Source organism: Staurois parvus, unplaced genomic scaffold, assembly GCF_062004578.1.
Source record: "Staurois parvus isolate SC_StPar_1 unplaced genomic scaffold, SC_StPar_1.0 ptg001632l, whole genome shotgun sequence".
In the NCBI taxonomy this organism is placed as follows: domain Eukaryota; kingdom Metazoa; phylum Chordata; class Amphibia; order Anura; family Ranidae; genus Staurois; species Staurois parvus.
In genome coordinates, this window is record NW_028319428.1 from 58,286 (window position 1) to 70,000 (window position 11,715).

An 11,715-nucleotide genomic window follows, 5' to 3' on the forward strand; every position below is an offset into this window, starting at 1 on the left:
TTTGTAATACCTATTGTGGAAAAAAAAAAAAAGGTGTGCACCCTCCTGTACACTTTAGTGCAGCCTCTCTCAACCAGGGTTCCTTGGAACCCTAAAGCCTGGTACACGCTGTAATCTGGGCTGAACAAAAAAAAACTGAGGAGCAGTTTGTGAGAACTTGTGAGAAGTTCTTTGTACAATCGATGCGATGATAGTACCGCAATCTGCCCACTGAGCTATTGTTTTCAGAACACACACGATCAGCGCTCGCAGCCATTGGCTGAAAGCACTGATCGGATGTCAGTCGGCTACTGACTTTCCAGCATGCTCGTTCGACAGAAGCTATCTGTGACATCGGCTTCTGTCAAATAATGACTTGTACACACAGACCAAATGTCAGCTGTTATCTACTACTGTACCAGCTGATTTCAGCCAATATTCAACCTGGCTATATGGGGCTTTAGGTTCCACCAGAGCAGTGTTACTTATCCTTTTTACATTGGAGGGACCCCTGGAAAAAGTTGGAGATTTCGGGGAACCCATAAAGTAATGTTGAGATGTACAACTCACAGAACATTGGTTTGATCAGCAAGCTGTTGATATAACAGCAATTATTTTTTAAATAGTATTAAAAAATAGAATCAATATTAAAATATACATGTTTATTGTAAGACTTGTGCTTGCTTTTTTCTGAAAAAAAAAAAATGCTAAACTCTGGATAAAACTTGAGATAAGCAGAGTATGGGGGGGGGGCAACAGAGCACACTACATGGGAGGCAGCAAAGCACATCACTTGGGAACAGTGCACACAGTGGGCCCCATTACATAGGATCAGGGCACCTGGGATCTGAGCACCTTACATAGGATCAGGGCACATGGTATCAAAGAACCTTACATGGGATCAGAGCACCTTACATAGGATCAAGGTACATGGGATCAAAGCACCTTACATGGGATCAGGGCACATGGGATCACAGCGCTTTAAATGGGATCAGGGTACATGAGATCACAGCAGCTTACATGGGATCAGGGCACATGGGATCAGAACGCTTTAAATGGGATCAGGGCACATGAAATCACAGCACCTTACATGGGATCATGGCACATGAGGTCAGAGCACCTTACATGGGATCAGGGCACCTTACATGGGATCAGAGCACCTTGCATGGGATCATGGCACATAGGATCAGGTCACCTTACATGGGACCAAAATACTTTACATGGGATTAGGGCACATGGGATCACAGCACCTTACATGGGATCACAGCACCGTGCATTGGATCATGGCACACAGAATCAAAGAGCCTTACATGGGATCATGGCACATGGGATCACAGCACTTCACATAGGATCAGGGCACCTTACAAGGAATCATAGCACCTTACATGAGATAAGGGCACTTTACATGGGATCAGAGCACTGCACATAGGATCAGGGCACCTTACATGGGATCAGAACACTGCACATGGGATCAGGGCACCTTACATGGGATCAGAGCACCTTACATGGGATCAGGGGATCTTGCATGGGATCAGAGCATCTTAAATTGGATAAGGGCACCTTACATAGGATCAGAGCACCTTACATGGGATCATGGCACTGTACATGAGATCATGGCACCTTACATGGGATTAGGGCACATGGGATCAAGGCACATGGGATTAGGGCATTTTACATGGGATCATGACATATTACATGGGATCAGAGCACTTTACTAGTGATGGGCCAAACACCCCCCCCTGTTCGTTTCACGGTTGAACATTCGAACCTAAGGAAAATTCAACTGTGACCTTCGAATCAGAGGGGACAATTCACTAGATAAGATACCACAGCAAATCGTAAGATACCGCACAGCTGCTAAAATACTGCATAAGTTATATTATTAAGTAATGCAGTATTTTAATATAGAAAACATTATTTAATGTTTCAGCTGTCAGCGGCATGACTAGTGCACCAGAGATAGGTTCATCCAGATCCCCCCCTTTTAATTATACTTAAAGAAAACATGACACCAATTTTGGAGTAAAATGGCCAACACGGCCTTTTATTAACAAACACGTTTTAACACACCAACCATTCCTTATAACAGAAACATACAGAGTTGCTGTTGGTCTTCGAAGGCACCCCCCAAAAATGATCTGAAATGCACCTGCAGACAACCATATTACACAAGGCCTCCAGCCGCAACCAACCAGCTCAGAGACAACCATACCATCTGCAGTGCAGCACCACCACCTTCCAGTTAAACCTTGGTTAACTGGAATGTCCCCGGGCATCCCATACCATCGATGGGTCCCACACCATTATCTGTACCTCGAAGATAAGAACCGCCTCCAAAGACCAACAACCGCCCATGAAACTAAATAACCCCCCATTCCCCCCGAGAGGAACACAATACTCACTAAATAGGGAGAGCGGGAGGGAAGCTCTCTCACCAACGTCCAGCTCCGACTGACGCCCCCCACCAGGACACCCCACCGTAAGATGCAGAAGAGCCCACCCACGCTCTCCCTCTACCAACCAGCTCCCCAGGTATATGTATGGGTGATGTAACAGGACAATGACCCAAAGCATACAAGTCATTCAACAAAACAATGGCTGCAGCAGCACAGAATACGCCTTCTGGAGTGGCCCAGTCAGAGTCCTGACCGCAACCCGATTGAAATGCTGTGGCATGACCTTAAGAGAGCGATTCACACCAGACATCCCAAGAATATTGCTACACTGAAACAGTTTTGTGAAGAGGAGTGGTCCAAAATTACTCCAGATCGTTGTGCAGGTCTGATCTGCAACTACAGGAAACGTTTGGTTGAGGTTATTGCTGCCAAAGGAGGGTCAACCAGTTATTAAGTCCAAAGGTTCACATACTTTTTCCTCCCTGCACTGTGAATGTTTACATGTTATGTGCAATTAAACCATGGCAACATCTAATGTTTGTGTAGTATTATGTTCAGCAGACTGTGTTCTTCTATTGTTGTGACTTAGATGACGTTCAGAGCACATTTTATGCCCAATTCATGCAAAACTCCACGTAATCCCAAGGGGTTCACATACTTTTTCTTGCAACTGTAGGTGCCCCATCATTAGTATCAGTGGCAGGAATAGTGCCCCATCATTGGTATCAGTGGGAGGAATAGTGCCCCATCATCAGTATCAGTGGGGGGAATAATGCCCCATCATCAGTATCAGTGGGGGGAATAATGCCCCATCATCGGTGTCAGTGGCGGGAATAGTGCCCCATCATTGGTATCAGTGGGGGGAATAGTGCCCCATCATTGGTGTCAGTGGCAGGAATAGTGCCCCATCATCGGTGTCAGTGGCAGGAATAGTGCCCCATCATTGGTGTCAGTGGCAGGAATAGTGCCCCATCATTGGTGTCAGTGGCAGGAATAGTGCCCCATCATTGGTGTCAGTGGCAGGAATAGTGCCCCATCATTGGTGTCAGTGGCAGGAATTTTTCGGACTGGAAGGGGGGGAAAGTGTCCGGACTGGAAGGGGGGGAAAGTGTCCGGACTGGAAGGGGGGGAAAGTGTCCGGACTGGAAGGGGCTGAAAGTGTCCGGACTGGAAGGGGCTGAAAGTGTCCGGACTGGAAGGGGCTGAAAGTGTCCGGACTGGAAGGGGCTGAAAGTGTCCGGACTGGAAAGGGCTGAAAGTGTCCGGACTGGAAGGGGCTGAAAGTGTCCGGACTGGAAGGGGCTGAAAGTGTCCGGACTGGAAGGGGCTGAAAGTGTCCGGACTGGAAGGGGCTGAAAGTGTCCGGAGTGGAAGGGGGGGAAAGTGTCCGGACTGGAAAGGGCTGAAAGTGTCCGGACTGGAAGGGGGGGAAAGTGTCCGGACTGGAAGGGGGGGGAAGTGTCCGGACTGGAAGGGGCTGAAAGTGTCCGGACTGGAAGTGGTTAAGAAAACGGCTCTATAGCCTTACAGACTGATTCTTAAAACGTGGGCAACTGAAATGTAACATCTTATTAGTTCCACTGTACCAGATATAGGCCCAAGCTGCGAGATTTTCCCCAACCAGGGTAAGGGCTCTGGTCCATGCTCAAACAAAGACATCATTAGATTGGATTTCTTCTTGCTGTCAGCTTGGGAGTACAGCATACCACACCAGTCATTCCTACAGAAGTAACGGGGCAAGAAAAAAACCAAAACAAAAAAAAAAAAAACAAGGTTATTACCATCAAAGAGTTTATAGAATACTTATTTCGAGATGTATAACACACACACCAGCCATAAAACAGTATGACCAGCCACCTACTATTGGGTAGGTCCCCCTTTTGCCGCTAAAGCAGCCCTGACTTGTTGAGACATGGACTCCACTAGACAAAGCATCACTCTGCTTTCTCCAGCTTGCCTACTTCCTATACTGCATCCTGGTGCCATCTCTTCCCCAGGAAAGTGACACACACCTTGCCATCCACATGATATAACAAAAAAAACAAAAAACACGACTCATCAGACCAGGCCACCTTCTTCCATTGCTCCGTGGTCCAGTTCTGGGGTTCATGTGCCCATTGTAGGCACTTTTGGCTGTGGACACGGGTCATCACGGGCATCCTGACCGGTCTGCGGCTACACAGCCCCCATACACAACAATCTGCGATGCTCTGTGTGTTCTGACACCTTTCAATCAGAACCAACATTAACTTTTTCAGTAGTGTGAGCTCTAGTAGCTCTTCTATTGGACCAAACTACACAGGGCAGTCTTTGCCCCACCACGTGCATCAATGAGCCTTGGCCGCCGATGACACCGGTTTTTCTTCCTTGGACCACTTTTGTTTGGTCCTGACCCCTGCAGACTGGGAACATCACACAAGAGCTGCAATTTTGGAGTCGCACTGATCCAATCGTCTAGTCATTACAATTTAGCCCTTATCAAAGTTGCTCAAATCCTTATGCTTGCCCATTTTTCAAAAACACATTAACTTCAGGGACAACATGTTCACTTGCTGCCTAATCCATCCCACCCACTTTCTGGTGTCATAATGAGATAACCAATGTTATTTACTTTACCGGTCATTGGCCATTATGCTATGGCGTGTGTGCGCGTGCGTGTGTACTGACAGTAGGCAGCTGAAATCACCTGGTTGCGTCCTAGATGGACGATACATTTGTCCAAGGTTTCAGACTCCATGGGGATTTGTTCCACTGGGGGGGAAGTGCTGAGGCCTTCGGCACTGAGATAATGAGCCCAGCTGAAGGTAGTGGGCTGATTAAGGCTGTTATAAAACTTCCCAGCCTGCTTAGGGAGTGGCTCCAACCTGGAACCAGATCTGTGCCTGAACTGACTCGGGAGCAACATATTATCTGTGTGCAGGGAGCCAAAAGCCTGTGTGGCTAGCCTCCAACTACCAGCGACTAGGTATAGCATCAGGCTGTACCTAGTGGATAGCTAGGGAAGCTGTTTGTACAGTAAGTAGTCAAGTTGGCCAGGATTTTATTTGATGTTTCTTTTTGGTTTGGCGTTTTCCTGTAAATATTGTAAATAAACTGCACCTTTTTGTTTTTTCACCTCCACTGTTGTTGTGCTGTGCCTGTGTTTGTGTGTTGTGCACCCATCCAGGGGGTCACACCCCCCCCCGCTGCCGAGCGAACCCCATTACTATATATATATATATATATATATATATATATATATATATATACACACACACACATACATACATACATACATACATACAGGTGAAACTCAAAAGATTAGAATATCGTGCAAAAGTCCATTTATTTCAGTGCAGCAACTTAAAAGGTGAAACTAATATATGACATAGACTCATTACATGCAAAGCAAGATAGTTCAAGCCGTGATTTGTCATCATTGTGATGATTATGGCTTACAGCTCATGAAAACCCCAAATCCACAATCTCAGAAAATGAGAATATTGTGAAAAGGTGCAATATTCTCGGCTCAAAGTGTCCCACTCTAATCAGCTAATTAAGCCATAACACCTGCAAAGGGTTCTTGAGCCTTTAAATGGTCTCTCAGTCTGGTTCAGTAGGAATCACAATCATGGGAAAGACTGCTGACCTGACAGTTGTGCAGAAAACCATCATTGACACCCTCCATAAGGAGGGAAAGCCTCAAAAGGTAATTGCAAAAGAAGTTGGATGTTCCCAAAGTGCTGTATCAAAGCACATTAATAGAAAGTTATGTGGAAGGGAAAAGTGTGGAAGAAAAAGGTGCACAAGCAGCAGGGATGACCGCAGCCTGGAGAGGATTGTCATGAAAAGGCCATTCAAAAGTGTTGGGGACTTTCACAAGGAGTGGACTGAGGCTGGAGTCAGTGCATCAAGAGCCATCACACACAGACGGATCCTGGACATGGGCTTCAAATGTCGTATTCCTCTTGTCAAGCCGCTCCTGAACAACAAACGACGTCAGAAGCGTCTTACCTGGGCTAAAGAAAAACAGACCTGGTCTGTTGCTCAGTGGTCCAAAATCCTCTTTTCTGATGAGAGCAACTTTTGCATCTCATTTGGAAACCAATGACCCCGAGTATGGAGGAAGAATGGAGAGGCCCAAGGACCCAGAGTATGGAGGAAGAATGGAGAGGCCCAAGGACCCCGAGTATGGAGGAAGAATGGAGAGGCACACACTGCAAGATGCTTGAAGTCCAGTGTGAAGTTTCCATAGTCTGTTGATTTGGGGAGCCATGTTTTCTGCTGGTGTTGGTCCACTGTGCTTCATTAAGTCCAGGGTTAACGCAGCCGTCTACCAGGAGATTTTGGAGCACTTCTAGCTTCCTTCCGCAGACGAGCTTTATGGGGATGCTGACTTAATTTTCCAGCAGGACTTGGCACCTGCCCACACTGCCAAAAGCACCAAAACCTGGTTCAATGACCGTGGGATTACTGTGCTTGACTGGCCAGCAAACTCGCCTAACCTGAACCCCATAGAGAATCTATGGGGCATTGCCAAGAGAAAGATGAGAGACATGAGACCGAACAATGCAGAAGAGCTGAAGGCCGCTATTGAAGCATCCTGGTCTTCCATAACACCTCAGCAGTGCCACAGGCTGATAGCTTCCATGCCACGCCGCATTGAGGCAGTAATTGCTGCAAAAGGGGCCCAAACCAAGTACTGAGTACATATGCATGCTTCTACTTTTCAGAGGTCCAATATTGTTCTATGTACAATCCTTGTTTTATTGATTGCATGGAATATTCTCATTTTCTGAGATTGTGGATTTGGGGTTTTCATGAGCTGTAAGCCATAATCATCACAATGATGACAAATCACGGCTTGAACTATCTTGCTCTGCATGTAATGAGTCTCATATATTAGTTTCACCTTTTAAGTTGCTGCACTGAAATAAATGAACTTTTGCATGATATTCAAATTTTTCGTGTTTCACCTGTGTGTATATATATATATATATATACATACATATACATACATATATACACACACACACATATATATATTAATATATATATATATTTATATACACACACATATCCATATACACATACATACATATACACACACACTTACCCCAACTGTACTAAGGCCACCATACCCTCCACCTTCAGGCTACCATGTAGAAGAACACAGAAATGTGGGATTTTTCCTGCTATCTGGCTGGCAGAATTCTCATCTTCTAAGTCATCCGTGATTCCGGCCCCAATATCATCACCCTCTATGAAGACATCAAATAATTAGCACATACACTTCCAACCTGACCCAGCTAAGCCACATCTCAGTAAATGCTCACCTTTATTAACAGCAATAGGTAGGACCAGGTGACGAGAAAGGACAGGAGGACTGGAGATGTCCGCAATGTCAATAAAGCCAATGATTTCCAGTTCTGAAGAAAGAATACCAACAAACTGAAAATACATGCTGAAAATTCACCCTTCTGGCTCATGCAATACTGGGAGTAAAAAAAATATTTCTGTAAATTGAGTTCACCCAGCAACTATCTTAAACCTACTTTCAATCATTGCTCAATTCCTCTCCTGATTTGTATGGTCGGCGCCCTCCCCTTTCACAGCTATTAGCTTTCTCTGCCATCAATCATTTTGTTCCCAAGTGTTATATGAACAAAAGAGCACATCCTTGGCATCCTGGCTTAGGATATCAACCAGTAAATGGCACAGCTAAAGTCTTCCTCAAAGAAATTGCACTCCTCAAGTCTTCAAGGAGAAACATGCACGTCTAAAGGGTGTCCAGGGATGTGTTCTTTCATGTAATGTTTTTAAAAGAAGATTCAAGGCAAAGTGCTGCAACCTTTACAATAGCCTGTTGGCCACTACCATCAAAAGACAGCAGTCAGACCCAGTGAAAACAGAATAACTTGACTGAAAAACATAATTGCATGTTGATCGGGAAGGGGGTGGACAGGGACATGGCAAGGAATCAGCTTTAACTTACTTTGGGAGCACCTGAATTTCTCATTATATTCTTTAACTTCTGCTAAGCTGGGAGGGATATGAGCAGCACTCTGAGTCAGTCAGACTATATTGCACAATGCCCTCAGTCTATCACTGGGAGTTTGCACGTAGTAGAGGAGAGCGCAGAGAAATCCTCATCTGCAAGTCACTACTCCTTAAGACTGGTCGCAGGAATCGCATCTCTTCCCACATCCGCAACCACCCGCAGCCAAACCATGCTACTCTTACGAGACACCACGCATTTTAGGCCTGCAGCACGAGTGCGGATGCAGGAACCACAGGGACACCGCATGGTCAAAAAGACCATGAGCTGACCCTGCGGCCATGTTTTGTTGTACAGAAAACAGCCCGTAGTATTGTGAACCGAGCCTTGCTGTCAAAGTGCAGGCCAAGACACATTCAAAGCCCCATAAAAGTGATCAGGCAGCTCTAGAACCTTTTATCTTAAAGCCCTTTAGCCCGGGGTTCACACTGATACAATGTGGAATTTGCAGCGTTTTCTGTGCGCATTCCGCACTGCATCAGAATCGCACCCCGTTCATGCGAACCGCTGCAGGTGTGTATGTTAAGTCAACAACACCCCAAAAGCGGTCCACAAAACGCGGTGCGATGTGCAGAATCGGATCACATAGGTGTGAATACCCATGCAAGCCGATTCTAGTGCGGACCAAAAAAAAAAAAAAAAAAAGGGGTCCTGCACCTTTTTGGTGCGATGTGATTAGAGCCATACAAAACGTACGGCTCCGATCGCACCGCACACAAATCGCATGGGATTTGCACAGGAATGCAGTGCAGTGGGTCCACAGTGAGTATAACAAGCATGCTTTACTGCACATACAGACTGATTGTACTGTGGTGGGTTCAGTAACACTTTAACCTCTTCCCGCCCGGCCTATGGCCAAATGGCGGCCGGCAAAAACCCTCACCTTTCCGGGTGGACGCCATATGGCATCCTTTCGGGCATGCGCAGTTTGCACGCCTGCAGAGTCGCGCAATCTGTCACCGGCCGTGTCGACCGATGACAGATCTGAGTACCGGCCCTGTTGCCGGTACCAAGTGACCTGCTGTGACCAATCACAGCAGGTCACATGACAGTTGTATACAATGGATGGCTTCATTCATGCCATCCATTGTATACTAGTGTGTCTAGCTGTGAATGGTCACAGTGATCACATGCACAAGCTGGGCCAATCACAGCCCAGCTGTGTCATGTGCTTAGCTGTGGCCAAATCACAGCTAAGCACAAAAAAAACCCTGAATGAATCGATGTCATTCAGGTAAATGCTTGCTTATAGCAAAGTAATTCTTTGCTATAAGCAAATTGTGTAAAAAACAAAAATACTGATCACTTTCCCAAAGTAGTACAATGTTACTATGGTAACATTGCACTACTTTGGTCATAGTGAAATCTGAAAAAAAATCTTAAAAAAAAAAATAAATAAATAATAAAAAAGTTTTTTTAAAAATATATATTTTTTTTCATACTGTCACCAGTCAGTGTCCCTGATCACCGCCATGCCAGTTATATGATGACGCTGTACTGCACTGGTGACAGCATGTAAAAAACAAAAAGTGAAATTTTTTTTAATTTTTTAATTTTCCGAAAAAAATTATGACAAAAAAAAATACAACTTTAAAAAACTCACCATTCCTCTTATGAAATACGTTGGGACTGTCTACTCTGCAAAAAGGGGTCATTTGGGGGATATCTGTACTGTTCTGACATTCTTGGACCTCAAGAAATTAGATTGGCCATCAGTACTTCAGGATTGATCAAAATTCAGATCTATACCATAGTTTGTGAACTCTATAACTTTCTTAAAAACTAAAAAATACATCCTAATTTGGGTTATTTTCACCAAAGACATGGAGCAGAATACATCTCGGCCTAAATTTATGAAGAACAATTATTTATTTGCAAACTTTTATAACAGAAACAAAGAAAAACGTGTTTTTTTTTCAAAATTTTAGTGTCTTTTTGTTAATTTAGCAAAAAATAAAACCCCCAGCGGTGATTAAATACCACCAAAAGAAAGCTCTAGTTGTGTGAACAAAATGATAAAATTTTAGTTTGGGTACAATGTTGTATGACCGCGCAATTGTCATTCAAAATGTGAGAGCGCTGAAACCTGAAAACTGGCCTGGGCAGGAAGGGGGAAAAGTGCCCGGTATTGAAATGGTTAAGAAGCCGGTGCCTGGACCCAAAGCTGAATGAAGAATAGTCTCGGGGTGAGGATATCGCTGGATCCCTGGACAGGTAAGTGTCCTTATAATAAAAGGACATTATTTACAGTATTACAGTATTTGTAGCTGCTAACTTTTTTTGGGGGGGGGGGGGGGGAGGCTTTAGAACCACTTAAAGTACACACTGTTGCTTTAACTAGTTGCCGACCGCAGATAGCCGAATGACGGCTTCACTGCGGCCGGCCAGTTCTGGGTGGACGTCATATGACGTCCCCCCAGAACGCGCTCTCCTGCGCGCCCGAGGGGGCGCGCACCCGGCGATCTCAGCGGCCTTTTACCACGTGATCAGCGGTGTCCAATGACACGCTGATCACAGGGAAATGCAAGTGTCGGTTCTCGGCTGCACTTTCCTCACGCTGTCAGATCGTGAGGAAAGTACTGCCGAGAACCGGCAGTTGTCACAGCGGGGATCGGCACCGATCATCAGGACACTGATGATCAGTGCCCTGATGATCGGTGCCCAGCAGTGCCACCCGCAAGTTCCGCCCACCTGTGCCCAGCAGTGCGCCCACTAGCTCCGCCCACCTGTGCCCAGCAGATCACCCACCTGTGTCCAGCAGTGCACCCACCTGTGCCACTCTGCAGTGTCACACACCTGTGCCCAGAAGTGCCACCTACCTGTGCCCAGAAGTGCCACCCACCTGTGCCCACCCACCAGTGCTGCCCACCAGTGCCACCCACCAGTGCAGCCCAGCAGTGCTGCCAGTCAGTGCCACCAGTCAGTGCCCAGGGGTTGTGCCAGTCAGTGCCGCCAGTCAGTGCCCAGCAGTGATGCCAGTCAGTGCCGTCTATCAGTACCCATCATCAGTGTCACCTATCAGTGCCGCCTATCAGTGCTGCATATTAGTGCCGCCTATCCGTGACACCTCATTAGTGCTGTCTATCAGTGCTGCCTATCCGTGCCACCTCATTAGTACTGCCTATCAGTGCCCTTTAGTGCTGCCTATCAGTGCCTATCAGTGCCTCCTATCAGTGCCCATCAGTGCTGCCTCATCAACGCACATCAGTGAAGGAGAAAAAATACCTGTTTGAAAAATTTTATAATAGAAACAAAGAAAATTTTTTTTTTTTTCAAATTTTTTGCAATTTTTTTATTTATAGC

At 45.8% G+C, this 11,715-nt stretch overlaps 1 protein-coding gene across 1 annotated transcript in view; it reads right to left on the reverse strand.

Moving 5' to 3' along the window:
- LOC149434986 (integrator complex subunit 14-like) overlaps positions 1-11,715 on the reverse strand; it is a 75,134-nt gene that overhangs the window by 52,782 nt on the left and 10,637 nt on the right. The window contains exons 5-7 of the mRNA XM_089663138.1: positions 7,691-7,783; positions 7,471-7,615; positions 3,962-4,095 (exon numbers count right to left, since the gene is read on the reverse strand). Of these exons, the coding sequence (XP_089519264.1) occupies positions 3,962-4,095; positions 7,471-7,615; positions 7,691-7,783 (372 nt within the window). The remainder of the gene's footprint in view (positions 1-3,961; positions 4,096-7,470; positions 7,616-7,690; positions 7,784-11,715) is intronic.